We start from the raw sequence: 22009 nt of genomic DNA on the forward strand, positions 1-22009 counted from the left end.
AGGTTGAGAGACCAACTCCAATGTCACAAGTATAGGGCGTGGAAGGGCATAGAGTATTGGGGTACTTACTAGAATCTGGAAATGTCCTACCCACAGAAGACATTGGGGGATCCTGGTCTAGGCTTTCTCATCTCAAACTCTGCCAGCCCTCAGGCTCCCTGTAATCTGAGCACACCCCGGAAGGCTCATTAGCTCTTCACCCCTAAACAGGCCTGACCTTGCTGGGCTGGTCCTGTCTGTTAATCTCGCAGCCAGAGGCCACTCATACCTCTGCCTGCTCCTCGTGCCCAAACAGCCCATCCAGACCCAACTTCTGCTCCACCCAGGAGGACAGGGAGCAGCTGCTAATTGTAGCCCTGCCAACCCTGAAGTCTTGCCGCCTCCAACAGGCTGCTGGGACCAGGGGATAGCCTCAAGTCTCTACAGGGAGACCACTCAGTGTTGTTGCCTAGGAAGCCTGAACTGGAACCTGGAAGGACTCAGGCTCAGTTCACAGAAACTGTGTGCACCTGTAACCCTTGCGCAGGCAGGCAGAGACCTGTGGATCCTGGGGCTTTGCTGGTTTGCCAGTCTAGCTGTAATGGCAAGCTCAGGCTTAGAGAGAAACCCTGTTCTCAAAAGTGGTGTGGGGGCAGGGTGGCTGGAATATAGCTCAGTGCACAAAGTTCTTGGTGTGTGAGTTTGAAGACCTGAGTTCAAATCCCCTGAACACATGTAAAGGTGGGCACAGTGTCGTGAATCTATAGTCCTAGCATTCTTACAGCAAGACAGGAGCAGAGACAGAAGACAGCCTGAGCTATGTAGGACAGTGGAGAGCACCAAACAGGCTCTGCCTCAAACAGGTGGAAGATCAGGACCAACACCTGAGGCTGTCCTCTGGTCTACACACGTGCACACCCATGCACACACACCCATATGCACATACACACCCATGCACACACACACATACATACATGCACACATACACACATGCCATAAAACTTGGACTGTCTCTTATACTTGTGCCCATCATGGTCTCCCCCCCCACCCCTCCTTCTCAATTTGTGCCAGGGACTGAGTCCAACTTTCAGGCGTTCCAGACCACTTCTCTACAGCCAAGCTCCACCCAGTCTCATATCTCATTTTTTACTTTTTAGGGTTTTTCCCCTAAATTTTATGTGTGTATCTGCCTGCATGTATGTCTGTGTATCGTGTGTGTGCAGGAGCCTGTGAAGGCCAGAGGAGGGTGTCAGGTCCCTTGAAACCGGAGCTACAGATGGTTGTGAGCTGCCATGTGGATGCTAGAAACCAAACCTAGGTCCTGTGCAAGAGCAGCCAGTGCTCTCGACCGTCTGAGACATCTCTCCAGCACCTCATATTTTGTTTCTCAAAAGGGTCAAACCAACGGCTGCAAAGGCTTGTTCAGCTCTAGAGTCAAATTGTCTGTGAAACTGGGGTCATTTAGGGACAAAACTAGGCCTTCTATATAAGAGTCAGCAAACCCCCGTGTTTGCTTTTCATTGCAAAGAGGAGAGAAGCCGTCACATACTGAAACCCCTTTCTTTCTTCCCTCCCCCATCCCTCCCTCTCTTCCTCCTTGATTTATTTGTTTGCTTTAGCCCAGGCTGCCTCCAGCTTCCTCATTATATCCATCTTAGCTTCTCTTGGGTGTCGAAGCTCAGGTATGCACCCTCATGCCTGGCTTGGACAGAACAGCAAACAGCCAACAATGATGTGCTTCGTGCCCAGCACTAGGTGAAGGCTCTTGCTATCTCCACGCTCCAGATGGAGAAACTGAGGCCTTCAGTTCAGAAAGGCTAGGTCAGAGGTTGAGGCCTGACAGGTCAGTCTGAGTCACCCGATGTGAAAAGAACCTCACAGATATAAAGAGGAACACAGTTAAGGAGTTCAGTGTGGGCACTGGATGTCCCAGTCGGGCAGACCTGCAGCCTTTGAAAGACCCTCTCCTTCCTCAAGGAATAAAATGACTTGTGCAATAAACTGCATGGCAGCAATGTGTTCCAAAAGCCCCTGGTGGCCTGAGTGGACAGAAGAAATCCTGACACAGCCTTGCTCAAAGTGACAAAAGTCACAGAGGATCTGCGACACCCAAGTTCTAGCTGCCAGCCTTAGAGTCAAGGGCCTCTGCAATCTTGCCAGCCTCAAACCTTTGCTGCCTGACCCCTCAACTTCCCCATGCACCCTAGGAACCACCACAGGAAAAATCAAAGAGGATCTTCAAGGGGGAGCCGACCCTGAGACTGGGTCACACTGGACAGTATTCTCAGTGGGTATGTGCAGGTACATGTGTGCATGTGTGTGTGGACGTCAGAGGACAAATTCGACCGTCATTCTTCAGGTAGTATCCATCCTCAGGTCTGGGATTACAGGTGTGCCCACCATGCCTGGTCTTTTAAATGGGTTCTAGGGACCAAATTCAGGTCCTCGAGCTTGCAAGCCAAGCTCCTTAGCAACTGAGCAGTCTCTCCAGCCCCTCCTTTTAATTTTAAAACAGTTTCTTGCTATATAGCCCAGGCTGGACTTGAACTCTCAATCCTCCTGCTAGTCTGAATACTGGAATTACACTTGCCCATTTCACTTACAGAGCAGGGGCCTTTCCCACATACTCTTGTCTAGTGAGAAGGTAAGATGTCAACCAGGAAGCACACAGCAATTGGCTGAGTAGGTTAAAAAGCTGCAATGATTTGAGCCACTCTCTGTGGCTGCCATAGCAGCAGGCAGTTGTAAGAGACAGTAGATCCTTTGTTCTTTCCAGAACCTTAGCAAAACTTCTCGACTTCCTGAACCCAATGTTGCAGAGATGTGGGTTTCAGAGCAGGGACCCCAAGATTCTACAGACTAATCTAATCTCTTCTTCACAGGTTGAGAAACTGAGGCCCAGAGAAGGCCGAGGACATCTAGGAGAAACCCCCAGAACAGCTCCATACTCCGCACCTCTGACCCAGCAAATCTTCCCATGCCGGGCACTGAGCAGAGACAGGAAATGGTCTGACCCAAGGTCACAGTCACTGGCTTGCTCTGCTCCAGGCAGATGTGATTGCTGGAGGAGGAGGCTGGCTTGAGACTTCCCAGAACTGTTTAGAAGCCATTTCTAGCCCACTATGGCCGCAAGAGCAGAGCTAAAGGTGACCTGCCCCCCCCACCCCCGCCTTCTGCAAATAGACCTGTCCAGCCCATGTCCACCTGGTGTCCCCAGCCAACATGAAGCCACACTCACGTCCTCATCATGCTCCAGCTCCAGGCCTGCCTCCAACAGGTTTCCCTCATACTCCTCCCGTCTGAAGCGCTTGTCATCTTCATGGTAATCCATGGGGGTTTCTGGTGAGCCCACATCCACAGGGCTCCCCTTCCCAGGAAGGGGTTGGTCCTGCCTGACACTTCGAGTCCCCAGGACCATGTCATTTTGTAGTCCCCTCCTGGCCAGAGTCCTGCTACCCGAGGCTCTCTTGTGATGATACACCAAGATGTAGTCCACCTTGCGTTTGCCATCCCTGAAGTATAGGCCATACTTGCATTCGGCGTCAGGGTCCACGGACAGAGAGTTGAGCAACTGTGGGGTGAGAAAGAGATGTGTTCAGTGTGGAGTGGTTCTCCAGGGGCCCCCTGGTAATGTGCTTCAAGCTGGGTACCGCACTCATCCATGCTCTCAGTCACTCAACAAACATGCCAGGGTTCATAGTCCCACTTGTTGGAGACAGATATAATCTCTGATACAACATGTTTATTCATGGCTGCATCTACTTCCTCCTCACTAACCTGTTCTATGCAAACACCCCAGCATATGACTTATTTTTCCTTTTCCTGTGTGTGCGTATGTCCCTGTACTTGCACATGTGGACAGAAGTTGTAAGTTAACAAGTGTTCCCCTTGGTTTCATTTCTCCTTTTAAGGTTTATTTTTATATGTATGAATGCTTGCCTGAAGGTATGTATGTGAACCGTGAGCATGTAGTGTCCGTGGAAGCCAGAAGAGGGCACTAGACCCCCTGAAACTGGGAATATAGATGGTTGTGATTCTCCATGTAAATGCTGGGCACAGAGCCCACAGGTCTTCCAACCACTGAGCCATCTCTCCAGCCCATCTTTCTTGTTTTTTTGAGAGAGGGGCTCCCACTGAACTCAAATCTCTCCCATTAGGCTGGTTGGCCAGTGAGCCCAGCATCCCTCTTGTCTCTACCTCCCCATATGTCCTCATGCTAAGCTTTTAAATGTAGGTGCTGAGAATCCAAGCTCAGGTACTCATTCGTGCTTGTATGGCAAGCCACTCCCAGCCCTACTGTACCATGGTATATAAGACTTGAGCATCTGTGAGGTCCAGTATCTGAAAGACCTGGAACCACTACTTACTGTGCCATACCAGGGACAGCCATCCCTACAGATGCCCATTGTGAGCCAGACCTAGTCCTATGGACTGAAATATGTAGAAGATGCAATGACTGGCCTGTTTGGGATCCACACTCTATAAGGAGGCCTTCTTCTCCCTTGAGGATGCCAAGTTGTGCCTGGTCACCAACAGGGCCTCCTGATCTTTGGATGGGAAGGTCCTGTTTGACTCCTGGCAAAAATCTGCTATAAAACCCCTGAAGTGAAAGCCCCAGAAAGGAGGTGGTTCATGTGTATAGGGCAGAGCCCAAGGCAGGGCAGAAGCTGAATTCAGTTATGTGCAAGCAGTGTCTAGCTCTGGCAGCCAGCATCCAGGCAGCATGATGATGCCTTCAGGGCCACCAGCCAGATGGATGATCAGAGCTCAGATGTGTGAGGCATTTGTTTACTCAGCCTGGATCCTTAGAAACCCAATCCCCATGTTGGGCTCTGGCAAGGAAGGATGAGAACAGAGACCCAGGCATGATCCAGACTGGGACATAGGCTGAGGAATTGCCAGCTGTCTCCAGAGCTGGCTTCAGCCCAGCCTGAACACCTGATTCCAGCAGTTTCTTTCTCAGAGTTTAACAGCCATACAGAGGCACCACCCTTCCCCCTATGCAGCTCTGGGTCCTGAGCAGAGCAGTGGGGAGGACTTCACCAGCTAGATCTTCCTGGTGCCATGTGAGGCCCAACACAGTGGCCAACAACTATAGCTGTCTACATGTCCCCTTCTGAACCACAGCTAGGATGCCTCCTCTTGGAACCCTTCCCATACCAAAAGATCCCAAGCTGGGTGGGGATCCAATCCTCTTTCCCACACAGGGTGCAGCTCTGGCCTTAGTTTCCCCTGCATAGTATTGGAAGATATGTCTTTCCTGGTATAAGTGAGCTGGGTTCTGCTCCCTTCTCTGGACACCTGTTACTATAGCCTCAGTCACAGGATTCCCTACTCCCTCCATATCACCTCTGTCCCCTAACCTGCTTTATCGTATCCTGCCCATGCCAGAGGCTCAAGTTCTAACAATACCCAGAGGCCTGGCCTTGATCTGACCTGGATCCTGACACACCGGCAGTCAGGAAGCCACTCCACCATTGCGGTTACATAGAACCTCAGGATGTCCCCTACTACTAGGTGACTCTGAAGAGCCATGTATTTCCTCAGAAGTAGCAGAACAACACAGTCCTCTGAGGCACAGTGGGCTATGAAGGTCACAAGGGATAGGGGAGGCAGACAGAGTGGAGCTGCATCTAGTCCAGAGCAATGGAAGGAGGGGAGAGGGGTTCGTAAGCAGGAATTGGGGGGGGGGTCATGGCCTTGCAACTCAGCATCCTTATTTGAGGACTACATCTCCTAGAGGCAGTATGGCCTGTGGTCCACCCAAGCACCCATAGCTGCAAGAGACTGGAAGGGCTCTACCTACTTCCTCCATGGTGACTGGGATTTTATCCATCCTGGTGAGATACATACTCACCTTAATGGCTTTGAACAGATGTTCATACTCCCATAAATTTAGCCATAGGCCCCTGGACAGTATGAATATTTCACCCAAAGTGCCCCTAAGGAGTTTCTTCCCTATTCTCTTTGAGTGACACCATCTGGATGCCTATAGGTCAGAGATACCCCCGAATCTGTGTGGCCCCAGGAGGGCTCAGGCTGGCTGGGCTTTGTTTTGCTTTGTTTTATTTTATTTTATTTTATTTGGTACCTTTGAGACAAGGTCTCCTGTAGCCCAGGCTGGCCTGGAACTTGTTATGTAGCCAAGGATGACCTTAAACTTCAGATTTTCCTGCCTCTGCCTTCCTGGTGCTGCAGTTGGGGCACATGTAGCCTCAGTCTGTTTTATGCAGAACAGGGATTAGAATTCAGCTTCATGTATGTCTACCCACTGAGCCACAGCCCCAGACCAGGGCTGTGACACTCTGGCACAGTAATTAGCTAAGTTTATGGGACTATGGACATCTGTTCTCAGCCATTAAGGTGAGTATATGTCCCTGTAGAGGGAGAGAGGCCCCACGTCTGGGGCAGGTATGGGGCTGGGCCTAGTCTTGGATCCTGTCCACACACCCAAGGCATTTTTGCCCTTCACAGAAATGGTGACACACTTTCTAAGAATGAAACATCCTGTCTTTAAGTGTTGCACACATGGAGGGAGCACTGTTGCTAAGTCCACTCAGCCTGGAAGAAACAGATTGGCACGTGGGAAAGAGGTAGGCTACAGGTGACCGGCTTGATGCCCTGGGTACCAAATCCTCACCCACTACCTTGGGATTCCAGCTCTGACTTCACACTGATGAATGTAACCAGGAGCATGCCTCCATTCTGCCATGAAGTTACTTAGCCACCAGGCAGTTTAGTAAGCAGAAGCTGGCAGGGAAGTCTCAGTGGTTTCTTGCAGGCCCTGAAGTTGGCTGGGCCAGGTCCAAGCCTGGGAACACTGGGAGTCTGGAAGGTCAGTAGGGCCACCTCCTGCCAGGAGGATTAGCCAGGTTGATTAGGGTTCTGGATGAGCCAGGTGCCTGGGGGGGGGGGGGGCATGATCGTCAGCCAGGCTCCATCCCAGGGGCTAAGGGCAGGTCCTTCTTAGAATCCCAGGAAGGGCAGAGAAGTGCAAAGTCCCTGGGTGCTGGCTGCTGGCTGCTAGAGGAGCCTTAAAGGGGAAGATGAACCAGGCCCCAACAGGGAGCCTGGAAGACAAGGAGCTCCTGTGTCATGCTAGTCAGTGTGACCATTCTGAGCCAAGATAGGCATAGACTGAGGACACACCTGACTTCGTTGGCATCCTGATCACCACAGAGGTCAGAGGTCTCAATCTCATTTCCAAACAGTCTTGGGATCCTATCAGGCTGGACAGGGGTCCTGCTAATTCCTGAAGCTGGGTCCTCGCCTCCCCTCTGGCCTGCCCCTCCTACCTGCCTTCTCCCCTACCGTGCACACTGTCTTTCCTCTCCTCTCTCCCCATCTCCCTCTACCTCTATCTCTGTCTCTCTCTGTCTCTCTGTCTCTCTCTGTTTCTCTCTGTCTCTCTGTCTCTCTCTCTGTCTCTCTGTCTCTCTCTCTCTCTCTCTCTCTCTCTCTCTCTCTCCTTCCCCTCTCTTCATCTCTCTTTAACCTTTTCAAACTGGTTTTCAGGCTTCTTTGTCTAGGATCCAAGGTGTCATGCTAGTCTCCTGTGGACCACCTTTCTGAGAAGTTCTAACTTTCCTCAGCATGAGCCCCTGAGGCTAGACCAAGGACTGCCCTGACACACCTGCACCCAGACCCAGAACAATGGCTACCATTGAAGAAGATGGATAGCCAAGGCTTAGAGAATAGGACAGACAGAGCGTTCCTGTGAGACACACAGGGAAATGACCCCAGGGAGCCACCAAGGAGTCTGCAAGGTGAGGCAGGAGTCAGATTCAACTTGAGCAATTACCCCTGTGTACATGGCCCTATTAGGCCTTTCCACAGGGGTCTGCCAGCCCTAGGGGAAAGCACAGGGGGCAAAGTGTGTTTTATCTTGCTGTATTCAGAGACCATCTCAGCCATGGTGGACTGTCCCTAGGACATGGCTCCACCTCACTGAGATACATGTCAGTAAGCCCTTCCTCATGTAACAGGACTTCACTGGCAGTGCAGTTAGAAGGACTCAGTGTGTTCACCATAAAGTATCTACCACAGGCCCATCGGACTGTGTGTCCCCAGGGATGCTCATTCTCAATGGGCACTTGGTGCATGAAGAAAGAGAAAGATCAAGAATGAGGACCTGGGTTCAGATTCCCGGAACTCATGGAAAAATCTAGGTACAGCATGCACATAGTCACAGTATTGGGGAAGCAAGGACAGGCTCGCTGGCCAGGCAGTCTAGTGGAACTGGCAAGCTCCGGGTTCAATGAGAAACTCTGTCTCAAAAGTAAAGTGGGGAGTGAGAGAGAAAGTCTCCCAATACCAACCTCTGGGACTCCTCAGACAGACACACAGACACACAGACACACAGACACACACACACCACATATACCACACATGTATACACATACATACATACACACACCACATCATACATGCATACACATACATACACATACCACATACACCACACACACACACACACACACACATACTTACACTCATATGCCCTCGTGAATGCACACATGCACATATACTGACACTCACATGCACTCTTGAAGGTGTGTGTGTGTATACACACACACACACACACACACACACACACACACACACACACACACACACACGGACACGCACATCCGGGTGGGACAGGGAAAAAGAACCTTACTGTCAGAGGGAATCATTAGAGAAGGCAGTAGGGAGTCAGGTTCAGAGTTTGAAACTGACAAAGTAGGGGTGGGTAGCAGGTTGTGGCACCAGCACCTGTGTGGCCATCCCTGGGGGCCTGGCCCTTGGTAACTTGTCCTGTTACACTGGGAAAACTGTCTGTCGTCTATGTAGGTGCTGGCTTTATAAAGTAAGGAAAGCCATCTTTGTTCAGTGTTCATGGGTAGCACTTCTAGACAGGCAGTGTGGGCTCCCTGCCTGCTGCTCTCTGCACCACCCTGGGACCCCCAGACTCTGTGAAGCTGTTCTGAGGTGAGCCTTGGAGACACAGAGGAAGGCATGGTAAGTCCCACAGAAGGTGCAGAGGCACTAGGTGACTTTGTATGTCCCTCTGCTGGACAAAGCAGGAGAAAGAGGCCACTATGTAAACTGCAGCAGGAGGGACGTGAATTTGACTTTATGTGTAACTTCTAAATGTTCTCTCTCTGGCTAAGAAAAGGGGCATGCACCTTCATGGAAGGCAAAGGGTTTCTTAGTGATCTCTGAATGGGTGATTGTGAGATGAGTGTGCATGTGTGCATGTGTATGTGTGTTCATGTACAAATGGACAACAGAAGCTTATGTCTAGGTACCACTATGTGCTGTGGCCTCAGAGAATGGGAAGGACACTTGCAGGGGTTGAATGTGTTGATGTTGTCTCCCAGTGTTTGGGGGAAGTGCTCCCGGAAGGAGCTTCCCTCAGGGAGAAAGATGGACAGCAGATCCTGTCCCAGCACCACAAACAAGGAAGTGCCAGCTGCTGGACAGAGCGGGAGGCATCAGCAGGGCCCGTGCTCACACGCTAAATGTGTTGGAATCTTAAATGTGCTTCATCCACCTCTGCTTCCTGGAGCACAGGCTGACTTCAAATAGCCTGTGACAAAATACTGATGCTTCCAAGGGAATCTAAAAATCTCGGAATTTCTTTAAAAACAGGAAAGATAAAATTAGAGACCCAAGATCTTGGTTTTGGTCTGGAGACTTGGATTCCAGACTGGTGAGGAGCATCAGAGCCTTTTGGTGCATTTTGAGGTAGGGTTTCACTCTGTAGCCCAGGCTGGCCTCAAGCTCTCAGCAAGTCTCCTGCCTCTTGGATTGCAACCTTAAGCCACCATGTCCAACTCCAGGGAACATCAATGTAAAACTTCAGTTTTAATCCGTGTGTGTGTGTGTGTGTGTGTGTGTGCGCGCGCGCGCGCTTGACTCATAAGCACAAGCTATCCATTTCCGATCACTGGGCTTGTCCAGGAATCTATAAACAGAAGTCTCTGATGGCAGATAAGTAGCCTATGCCCTTGTCCCAGCAGGCGGGCTGACACCCACACAGCAGGTATTTCTGGGTGTGGGTAACCCTGGCATTGGAGAACTTTGGTTAAAGATGGAAGCACTCAAAGATCCGTACAGAGAAAATTAAGTCCTGTTCACCGGGCCTCTGACTTCCCAGATGCTCTTGGTCTTACCTCTTGACTGAACCAATGGGGTGATCTGCCCTCTTTCCCTTGAAATGGAGCTGTTAGGAGGACAGTCTGGGAGCTGCAGCCTGGGCTGAGGGTTTTTTTCTAAGGCTGTTCCTCTAGGGAAGGGAGGTGTGGTCCACACCCTCTGGCTTTCAAGTGAATTGGGCTTCCTCTGCTGAGTGACTCTGTGATGACTAACGGTGGTGGCAGGAGTATATGGGGATGCTCAGAACCTCAGGTTTCAGAGTTATAGTCGCAGCGTGACCCCTGAGTATGACCTGAACATGGGCCCAGAACCACAGCCCTCTCAGCCTGCCACACTGTATAAGCATCCAGGAAAAGCTGTGTGCAAAAGAAGGGCAACGCCCTCCTCAGGGTTCGCCCACATGTTTCTGGACTGTGAAGACTTTGAGATCGAGAACTCAATGACCTCTTTGGTTTTGGGGGCACTGGTAGCTGCTAGGTGTGAGCATGCGATAGGTCTCTGGATGTTCGGAATGCCAGTGCCCAGGGCCATTTGTTCAGACTCTGTTTGCTCATACTCAAGTCCCCTCCCATGGGGCCACCTTTACAATAACACCTCTTTATTACCTTGGCAACCACTGTTCTCCAGTGCCTCTAACTGGAGTCCTCATGTTCCCGCCTCTGGGTCCCGTGGATGCTACCCAGCTCTCCCCCCAGCTCTCATGTCCATTCACAGGCAGGCTTGCTATGGTTTCTCTCGTCTTTCAACTGATGGGTGACTTAAAAGGAGTCACCTGTCCCTCTGGGCCTCAGTTTCCTGAATTGTATTAACAGCACCCTCCAACCCCCAACACATACACCATGTCCTCGTTGTTTTGAGTTAAGCAAGCTAAGAAGCACAGTTGGCCAACTCTGGGCATCTGTCCTCTGGTCCTGTCACAGACACAGAGGAGCATTCCATCAGAACTCCTTAAACTCCAGAAGGGGCAGAGCTTTCCCTCTCTGGGTGCCCAAGGGACATCAGGGGCCAGCAAGGCCCAGTAAGGCCCAACTCACATCTCTATTCAAATGTCCCCCTGAGCTCCTAAGGTTGTTTCTGTCCTGTACCTGACAGGAAGGTGTCTGTCTATCAACAGCTGCTCCTGGCCCAGGCTCCCCAGAACTCTGGTACCACCCAGTAGAACCCCACCTGACACTCAGTTGAGACCCCAGGACTGCTAAGTCTGTTCACAGCCTGAGCCTGCACTGCCAAGCCAAATCTCCCATCAGGCCTCTGGGTGTATTCACCCAGGCCCTCAGGCTCCCAGCCCCAAGCTAGGACAGGCCAGGGTAATCTTTCAAGCTGGGCTCTCCACTCAAGCCCCAGGCTAGAGCCCCAGGCATTGAACAGCTATGTTCCCTCTAGCCTAGAATGGGACCTTGAGGGATCTTGGGGTAGGGGTGGGGGGACAGGAAGAGAAAAAAAGCTCTTTGGTCCCTGCTGGGAGTGCCCCGCCCCCATCCAGGCCCTGGGAAACTTTGTTTTTTAAACCAAATTTATCAGGGGTGACTCCCCCTCCCAACACACACACACACACACACACACACACACACACACACACACACACACACACACACACACACATATAGAGATCCCTGTGATCTGCTGGGTCTAGCCCCAGGGACAATGATATGATAGAGGGGACCTCTGTATTGGGTTTCTCAACCAGGTGACTGGCTCCACCCTGACCCCCATCTGTGCCCAGGGTGCTAGGAGGGGATGAGGGACCAGATCAAGGTAGGCAATCTCTGGGTTGAGTCTGGGTGGCATGTGCCAGCTGTGCTGGGCCAGAGACCTAAGCACTGCAGGCAGGTGTAGTCTCAGGACTGAGCCCCACCGGGTGGCGGCACAGTGGTCTCGATCATCCTGATGGCCACCTGATCCTTACCCTTGACTCCCACTCCCATCCAACTCTGCTGCTCCTGGCTAAGGACCTGGAAAGGAGGGTCTCACCCAGGACTGGGCTGTATGCTGAGGAGACTGGGAACCGCCCCTGGGCCGGGCACTGTGGGGACTCTGGGATACTCTAGGGACCCCAGGAACAGCAAAGACTTCAAGGGACAATTTTGGGACCCCGGGGACACTGCAAACCCCGAGTTGGGTGCTGTGTACACTCTGGGGACACCAGTCAGTGTACTGTTAAGATCTCAGGGACACTTTGGGTACTTCGGGGACACTCTGTAAACCTCAGTCCAGTGCTGCGGGGACTTGAGGACACCAGAGACCTCAGAGCACTCTGTAGACCCCTAGCAATGCGCAGCAGAGATCCCAGGAACACTCTGGGGACCCCGGGCAGAGCATTGAAGGGGACCTCAGGGATGCTGCAAACCCTGGGCCGGGCTCTGCAAAGACCCCAGGGACACTCTGGGGACCCCGGGCGCTGCGTTCCGCGAGTGGGAGGACGCGCAGAGTATAGTTGGTCGCGTGCACTAGGTCTCAGCAGCAGCGCGTTCCCGGGCCGCACGTGCGTGGTTGGGAACCCCCCAAAGCCTTGCGCGCTGTGGAGAGCTCGCCTGTGGCCGCAACCGAACTCACCGTGCCCTCGGACGGCAGGTAGCCCAGGTCCTCGATGGCGCAGATGTTCACGATGTGGACGCTGCGGTCCTCCGCCGGGAGCGTCGAGTACTTCTCGGGGACCCTCATGGTGGCCTCGCGCTCCCCATCCACGGCCCCGGTGGCGTCTGCAACGGAGAAGCGGTGCTGGCCTGGCGCGGACGGGACGTGGCCGCTCCCTCCTCCCTCGCGACCTCCCGGGCGCTGCCGCCACCTGGCCCGTCCCGAGGGCGCCCGCGCGCCGTGAACTTGGCCGCGCGCCGGCTCCGCCTTAAAGATATAAGCGCAGGGGCGGCGGCCACGCGGGTCAGATTTTCCGTAGAAATTTAAACACAGGAAGAAAGGATTCCGAGTTTTATTTTTACCCGGTGTCAAAGCCTGTTTAGAGTTTTGTTTTGTTTTTTTAAATTTTGAGGGTGGAAAGGATTCTTATTCGAAGGGAAAGTGACCCAGACCACACCTAAAAAAAAAAAAAAAAAAAAAGTCCCGGAGCTAACTTTGCTGTCTCCTCTCTAAGGAGGTGACAGATTAATCCCAATGCTAAGGAGGTGACAGATTAATCCCAATGCCCTCACTTGGGACCCATCCTGAGTCTCTCCAGGTGTCCACTCCAGTGTAGACCTCCTCCCCCACCAGCATCTCCCAGGTACTGTAACTCACACCTGTGAGATTTTAGACACTCTCCTCCATGGGGGAGACAGTGGATGTCAGCTAATGAACTCCTGCCTGGCAGGAGAGAATGCTGCCCAGTTGGTTGGTGGAGTTTTGTTTTGTTTTCTCTTAAGGACTTACGGAGGCTGCAAAGCACCCTGATCTGACCCTCCAAGGCCAGCTGCATCTCCTGCAGTGGCTAGAGGCCAGTGCAGGGTCTCTGCACACAGTAGGTGTTTTTAAGTCTCCCTTCCGGAGGAGCATGAGGAGGAGGGAGAGAGAAGGAAGAGGAAGAGGAGAAAAAGGTAGAGGAAAGGAGGAGGAGGAGGGGGTAGAAGGAGAAGAGAAGGAATCAGGTTCCAGGAGCTGCTGGTGTCCTGATTGAGTTTGCAGGGGGCCACACTTGCTACCTGCCCTGTAGGGTGGCCACTCTTTCCTCTACCTCTCTGGTGAGTATCAGAGCGCTTGTCCCCCAGGACACCCTCCTGGGCTCTCCAAGCTTCCTCTCTCACTGTCCTCAGATCCTGTCTGAACCTCGGCTGCAGTCCATGCACTCAGTACCTTGTCTGGTGGGCTACCAGCTTCCCACAGCTAACACTCCCACCAGCTGGTCCTGCAGCTGCATGGCAACATCTAAGGCCCTCAGAAGTCACCACAGAAAGTCACCAACATCAGCATAGCCTCTGGTGATTCCCAGGCGGTATCTAGAGTAGTGGAATGGGCAGGAGAGACAGGAGGTGTTAGACTGCAGCTCCAGACTCCCAACCCAAGGAGCCAAGCAGCACCTTCTCAGGCTCACAGACTGAGACCTTCCCTTGCTGTATGCACTTAGTAATGTGACTGCCATCTTGTCACTGTCTGACTACCCCTTCTCTGCCAGTCATATGCCCCCATTTAGTCTAAGCCTTTGAACTTGGAGATGTTTTGAGAAGGCTACTGGGTCCTTGAGCTACTCACTCCCATAAGTGCCAAGTAGCCTTAAAGTGTGATTTAAGAAATGCATTAAGTTGGCCAAATCCCAGCAGCAAACAGCTCTCCTTCCCCCTCCACTGTGCCAGGGGACTGGGCTGGAAAGACATACAGTCACACAGAGGATTATGTAACTTCATACTGTTGTTGATAAACAACTGGCATTGTGTAACCTGAGCACACCCTCCTCCTAAATTTATGTTCAGGTGTCAGGGATCTCCCAGGAACCAACGAAGTATGTTTTTTTTTTTCTTTTAAAAGAAAAAAATATAGTTGATCAGAGCCAGGAATGTGACCTGATTGTAGAATACATAGAGTGTGTGATGCACTCCATGGAACTTTAGTGCTATGCTAAAAATAAAATGTGCACACACATGTGCATATGTACATGTATGACAAGAAGCTCTGGTGTTCTCATGAGTCTGGGAAGTGAAATTTTTCCTCTAACCTTGAGGGGCTTCTAGGGCAGGTGTGGCCTCCTGGCCTTGTTCCCAAAGCCCCTGGAAGCTTCCAGGTGGGGGACCATCTCTAGACATGGCAGCTGGTATAGGAAGCTGAGCTGAGCTGAGCCTCTTCTTTCAGGGTTTGGCCTGGTTCTGTGCTCTGCCTTGGCCAGGGGTTGACACCTACTTGCTTGGAAGACTGCATTTTCTCTATTTCCACTCTCTGCTTCTTCTGGTTACCCCCTCTCCAAGGTTTCTGAGTGCGCACTTCAGGGATGACCCAACAAGGGCAGAAAGGACATAGAGTGGCCTCCACACAGTGCGAGTCTGGGGGATGGATGGGCTGGAAAGAATCCTGAGATAGCTGGTGCTGGCCATCAACTTGATAGGCTCTAGAATCACCCAGGAGACAGACCACTGGGTATGCCTGGGACAGAGCTTAGATTGGGTTAGTGAGGTGGAAAGACTTGCTTTGAATGCAAGGGGACACCATTCCATGAGCTGGGGTCCCAAAGTGAATGAAAGGTGAGAGCAAGCAGAGCACCCGTGTTCATCCTCCTGCTTCCTGACTATGGATATAACATGACCATCCTCATGTTCCTGCCTCTGTGCTTTCCCACAATGGATTGTGCCTCAAACTGTAAGCCAGAGAAACCCTTCCTCCCTTAAGTTGTGTTTTATCAGAACAATGAGACAAGTAGCTACTACAGGACACATGCTGTCCCCTCCCTAGGTCCCCACAGTCCAGGCCCAGAGTTCTTCTTGTGGACCACCACCACCAACAACAAAGAATTAGACCAACAAGGGGGACTGTCTCCCTTTGGAGTAGCAAAGTAGAAACAGGTCTTGTCCATTGCAGACCGAAGCAGATTTCATCACACCATACCCCAAGGGCCAGCTTCTGTCACTGAGACTAATCCCCTCATTAATTAGTAATTATGGCCTTCCTGGCTAGCTGCAGGGACTCCTGTCTTCCTGAATCACCCTGATTGATGTTTGATGCCAGGAACCAACAGACATCTGTGTCTTTGCTGACATTTCTAGTTCTGGGTGTGTGGGGGGATGAGGTGGGGTAGGGGGTGAGCAGGAAGTGATAGGAGGGAGGACAGGACCTGCCTTGTGCAAGGCTTGGAGGGAAGCCTTTCCCATGGCATTTTGTCTTGGTCTTCTTGATTTTGCCCACACAGAAGGAGTCTCTTGCCCTCTGTCCTGCCCTGCACCACAAGTGCGAGCACATAGCCATCTGCAGCTCAGAGAGAGGAGCAATGAGCTTTTACAAAGTCAGACACAAAGAGGATTCTGCACCAGAGAGAGGTGATGCCTGGTCAAAAAGACCCTGGGCTCAACCAAAAACCTAACTCTTTGTAACTGACTGCAAGGCCTCACTATGTCTTAGTCTCTGCTTCTTGGTAGAATGCACTTTTGGATGTCTCTGTGAGGTGGTTATAATATAGCTATGTTTTCTCTCTCTCTCTCTCTCTCTCTCTCTCTCTCTCTCTCTCTCTCTCTCTTTTATTTTTGTTTTTCGAGACAGGGTTTCTCTGTGTAGCCCTGGCTGTCCTGGAACTCACTCTGTAGACCAGGCTGGCCTCAAACTCAGAAATCCGCCTGCCTCTGCCTATGTTTTCTCAATTGAAATATTCTTTCTCCAGGAGTTCCTTAAAGATTTAGAAAGTAAAGGAAACTATGAGACTTAGGAAGATCCTAAAATTTACAGGACTCACAAGGCCCTTCCCCAGAGTTATATAAGCAGAACAGTGGCTGGGGAGAGGAAACTCCCCCACTGGCTTAGATATTTGCATGCAAGTCATATAGGAGCTCCAGGGATGCTGCCTCCTGAGATGTCATTCATGCTGTGGTGAGATTTTCAATGATGCAACCTCCTTTGAGCCACCATGCTCCTATTTAAGTATCTCTGTGCATAGAGTCTTCTAAATAACCCCAATAAACTCATTGGTCTACTGAGTTAGAGGCTGGTAGTTTCTTTGGTATGTTGCCAGTGCTCTCTCTAGGGTAAATGGGCATTTGCTCATATCTCCCCAGGAAAAGTTACACAAAAGCATTTCCAGAGACGTTGGATGCTGAAGGTTTACACCTAATCAGTGAGTCAATGGCTTGATGGGTTCATAATCTGATGGAGTGACTAGAAGACAGTGAGAGGTAGTAGGCTGGGCCTAGATAGAAGAAGTAGGCCATGGGGGAGCGGGTGTCCTTGGGGCTGGACCTGGCCTTAGCCCCTTCACAGACTCATTGCATTTTGTCTGCTGTGATGTGAGCTCTTCAGCTCAGCCACACCCTGCCCAACATGATGGACACCTCTGATGTGGTTAGCTTAAATAAACAGTCTGTTCCTTTAAATTGTTCCTCAGGTAATTTGGTAACAAGGATGCAAAGGTAACTAAAATACCTCCCCACCTCGTGACATTTGGGATGGGACCATTCTTTGACCCCAGGACCATCTTATGTCTTTGGTCACTTCTACCCCTAGAAGTCAGTAGCACTTCCCCCTGTTGGTTCCTTTGTGACATCTGAAAACGGTCTCAAGATCTTGCTAGACATCCCTGAGATGCCCTTAGGTTGGCCAGCATTCTGAGGTCACTCTTGCTGGGCAGACCATATGTATCAATGACTTGATAGCCAATGCACTTGGCTTAAGGGTCAGGCAGGAGAGTGAAGCTGGTTCTCATCAGGGTCTGCTGACCCCTGCTGAGAGGCCTGTGAGTGCACAGTGTTGGAGGTTGGGCAGACAGCCTCTCCTCCCTGGAGAGTTCTGCTTTAAGAGGCACCTAAGGGACAGGAATGAGGCTGCTGTTGGTGGAGAGTTTACCCAGCATGCCAAAGCCCTGAATTCCAGCCTCAGTACTGTATAGAGAGAGAGAGAGATAGACACAGACACAGAGACAGAGACAGAGAGAGAGAGACAGACAACATCATGGTACATCCTGTGATTGCTAACACTCACGAGGTGGAGGCCAAGGAGCAGAGGTTCAAGAGAGTTGGAGGGCAGCCTGGGCCACATGAAAATCTGTCACAGAACCACAAAAACTCACCAACATGTGTGTGGCCTTGAGTTAACTTATTAAACTTCCTTTTCACCCTCAGATCTGAAGATTTATTTTATTTTTATATGTATGTGGTGTCTATGTGTACATGTGTGCTCGTGAGTGTAGTTGTCCACCAAGTCCAGAAAAGGGCATTGGATCAACCTGGTCCAGAGGTATAGGAGGTGGTGAGCTGCCTAGTGTGGGTGCTAGGGACAGAACTCAGGTCTTCCATAAGAACAGTAAGAGTTCTTAACCCCTGAGCCATCTCTCCAGCCCTCATCCTTAAACCTAGACCACTGCACTTCAAAAAAAAAAAAAAAAAAAAAATCCACCTTAAAATTCTATTTACCAAAGGAAATTCTTTGGGCTAGCATGATGACTAGGCAGATGGAGCCACTTACAGTTAGGCCAGCTGATCTAAGTTCAATCCAGAAACCCACAAGGTGGAAGAAGGGAACTGACTACTACAAATTGTCCTCTGACTTCCACATGCATGTGTGCAGCACACGCGCACACACACACACACACACACACACACACTGAATCAGTGATTCTCAATCTTCCTAATGCTGGGACCTTTAATACAGTTCCTCACGTGGTGACCTCCAACTATAAAATTATTTTCATTGTTACTTCATAACTGTAATTTTGCTACTGTTATGAATCACAATATAAATATCTGATATGCAGGATATCTGATTGTGACCCTGTGGAAGGATTATCTGACCACTCCAAAGGGGTCTTGAGTCACAAGTTGAGAATCACTGTACTAAATAAAAAAATGTACAAAAAGAAAAGAAAGAAAGAGAAAAGAAAAAAAGAGAAAAGGGGGGGGTCCTTAAGAACTGCTGGTGACTCATGGCAGCCTGAGGGTAGGGACAGGAACAAGGGAAAAGTGAGCCACACATGAGTCAGGGCTGGTGGTATCTCATGGAAGGACCAAACAGACCCAAATAAAGTCGATGACATGGTCTGCTGAAAGTGACTTGAATGTAGAAAGATCTAGAGGAGGCTGTTGCTAAGGGAGATGGGATGTCAATCATTTCCTTCCCTCTCATGACATCAGCGCCCAGCAGAGCTGCCTGGCTGCCAGAACCACCAGCCCTGGAATGCAGCCAAAGCTGGGTGCCCAGTGTGAGGGGATTCCCAGTGTGAGGCGATTGTGTGGTTCCTGCAGAGTCTGCAGAGTCTATGGGACTGTCAGCTTCAGGGGAAGGCCCAGCCTCTCCTTGTGTCTGGCTCATTCCAATCCTTGGGAACTCACACACACACACACACACACACACACACACACACACACACACACACGCACACAAAACAACAACAACAAAAACCTTTGAAAACATGCCCAGGCTAGGCTAGGACTTGCCAGCCTCCTGTGGCCTCCTCCCAGAAGTCTTTCTTGTGGGGCTGGGGACATTGACTCAGCTCAGCTCCACCAGCCCTGGCTCCCTCTTTCCAGGCGCCTGAGCTGGCTGCTGCCCTAGCAGGCCTGGTCACAGGCATTCTGCGAGCTAGAGTTTGGCACCCTGTCTGATTTCTCCATTTGTGCTTATTTATTTAACAAGCTGTCTTATTCGAGCTGGCCCTAAGCTGCGCTCTTTACAAATATTAACTTGTGGTCTTACCCTGATTGTGAGTGGACTCACACCCCTACCCCTCCTGGGGCCTTGCAAGGGAGGAGCCATGAAAGGTTCAGGGCTGGAATTACCCTCTCAATGCCAGGATAAGGTGGGAAACCGGCTGATCTTCATCTTGGCAACACAGTGACATCAGAAGCCCTGCCTGGGCACTAGGGTGAACTTCACCACCACGAACACAGATGCTCTAGACTCCAGCCAGGTGACCCTCAGAGCCTCAATGATAGATTCTAGGCTTCCTCCCCAGATAGAAAGAGCAACCGCTCCCTAGCTCTCCTGAACTTCCATGGGCACCGATCTCAACAGTCCGGGAGCAGGTCTCTAGGATAGAGGAACAAATGAGCCTGGGTTCCCACTGACAAGGCCACAAGCCTTTCCCACCAAATGCCAGGGCATCAGAACCTCTAAGTACCAAGGACCTCACTCTCTTGACAGAACATTCTGAACATGGAGGAGTCAGTTACTGGACCTGTGTTTCCCAAGAGGACCGTGGAAGTTCTGCTTTCAGATACTCTGGCAGTCACGTTAGTGGAGTAAAAATAAAATGGTCATGCAGCCCATTAGATTAAACAAAATTAAATTTCAACCTGTTGTCAACAAGCACTCATGAACAGAATCTTATTTTTTTTCTTCCTGGTTTCTCTTTTCTTACAGATTGGAAATGTGCTGGCTGCCTCACACTCTCAGAGCCATGTTCCCTGAGACTGCAGGCCATGTGTGGCCAGAAACCACCTCAGCTGGTACCCTTTCCTGATTGTTCAAAGGAGACTAGGCATGTGGCCTTCTAGTCTGTTCTTCATGGTCCTAGGTTTCCTAGTTTCAGCTGTGAACTCAACTGAGGTTATTCGGCTTATCAGAGAGAAGGCATCTGATTCAGAATTGCCCTTTTGCATGGCCTGTGGGTATATTTGGGGTCCTCTTATTAATTAATCAGATTTTAATCTAGGAGCCACCTTTGCCTAGAGGCTGGCTGCAGAAGCATCCCTGACATCCGTTGACAGAGAGTTCTTTCATTACAAAGCTTACCCGTTGGCTCAGCTGCAGAAGTTCAAGGCCCACATAGGATGTAGGTGCCTCCAGGTAGCTCCAGTGCACACATCACTGGCTGTCTTGCCTCTATAACAGGGTAGGGGCTGGTGTAGACTCCCTGTCTCCAGCATGGATTGCAAGGTCTCATCTGGCTACTCAACCTTGGTGGGAGTCAGGGTGAAGTGGGCCCACAGGAAGCTGACACAGGCTTCAAAGAGAGAGGTATCCATTCTGTCAACAACTATCACTCACAGATGACTTGGTCAAATCTGAGCTCCTGGTTCATTCACTCACTCACTCACTCATTCATTCATTCACCCACTCTCTCAATTATACACGCACTCGGGGGTCTCAAGCCTTGAAGCCAAAATTCTATCTGCTTTATAAATGAACCTGAGAAGTCACTTAACTCTCCTCCAATGTCATATCTGAGGCTTCAGTCTCATTATGCCATATGGAGTCCTCCTGGTCCCTCCCTTGAGCCTAAGACTTATTACCAAGCCTGCCAGTGTTCCCTCAGGTCCAGGAGAAGCCCTTTATTGTCATCCCTGGAACCTATGCTCAAGTTCCAGCTGGGTCTGGCCTTATGTAAAATGTCTGTGAGAAGCTAGCCAGTCATGCTGCACAGACTTCAAGTGCTGAGGCAGAGAGTAGAGAGCACTAGGCCCACCTGTGCTACACAGTGAGTTAGAGGCTAGCCTGGGCAACTTACTCAGTCCCTGTCTTAAAGTAAAGCAAGCAAAGATTGAGGAAAGCACAGATCCCAGTGCTTTGTGACCAGAGCCTGGCTACTGAACACCATCTGTCCACAAACCACCCGACAGGTCCGAGCCAGTGGAATTCTCCCCAAGGCAGGACAGCTTGTTGTCTTGACATTTTCAGAGAGCCATAGATGCTGCTGGTGGCAGCTGCCATACCCAGGTCACAGTCAGCCAGCCCAGTGGCCTTCCCTAGTCCTGGAGGGAGTGGCCTGCTCCTTCTGAGAGAAAAAGCATAGTCCTCTGAGGGGGGCACCTATTAAACCCTTACTGTATGCAGCCATTGTGGATAGAGGAAAAGAGATGACTATAGGGAGACTGCAGGGGCCCAGGCAGCTGCAAGACTGAGGGATAGGCTGTGAAGAGTGCAGGCAAGATGAGGAAGGGTCAACATGGTTCTGAAGCCTGCAGAGGGTTTCTCAGTGGAGCCTCGGAGTATCACTGGGAAGCAGGACAATGGGTATTCAGACACTCATGCTTTATGGGGCAAGACTGGAGGAGGCAAGTACACAGTAGGTGGAATGGTGAAGAACAAGACAGTGTGTGGACCAGGGAGGTGTGGGCCAGGGTGGTGTAGATCATCGAAGTGTAAACCAGAACAAAGAGTGTGGACTAGTGCCATATGGACTAGGGACATAGGAGTCAGGGCTGTGGGGGTGGTCAGGGCCAAGGCAGTGGGGACCAGGTGAGCAAGCTATGTTGTACCCACCTTTGCCAGCTGTTGCTAAGCAACTTTCCAAGATTCCAGGACCCACAAACCACATGCCAAGCTGACCCTGAGTGCT

General features: G+C 51.0%; 1 protein-coding gene across 12 annotated transcripts in view; it reads right to left on the reverse strand.

The window, feature by feature from the left end:
* Window positions 1-22009, reverse strand: part of Ano1 (anoctamin 1) — a 163931-nt gene that overhangs the window by 78671 nt on the left and 63251 nt on the right. For all 12 annotated transcript variants that reach the window (XM_076914445.1, XM_076914456.1, XM_076914435.1 and 9 more), the window contains exons 2-3: window positions 12673-12818; window positions 3218-3550 (exon numbers count right to left, since the gene is read on the reverse strand). In XM_076914445.1, coding sequence (XP_076770560.1) covers window positions 3218-3550; window positions 12673-12818 — 479 coding nt within the window. The remainder of the gene's footprint in view (window positions 1-3217; window positions 3551-12672; window positions 12819-22009) is intronic.

This window comes from Arvicanthis niloticus, chromosome 1 (genome assembly GCF_011762505.2).
Source record: "Arvicanthis niloticus isolate mArvNil1 chromosome 1, mArvNil1.pat.X, whole genome shotgun sequence".
NCBI lineage: Eukaryota > Metazoa > Chordata > Mammalia > Rodentia > Muridae > Arvicanthis > Arvicanthis niloticus.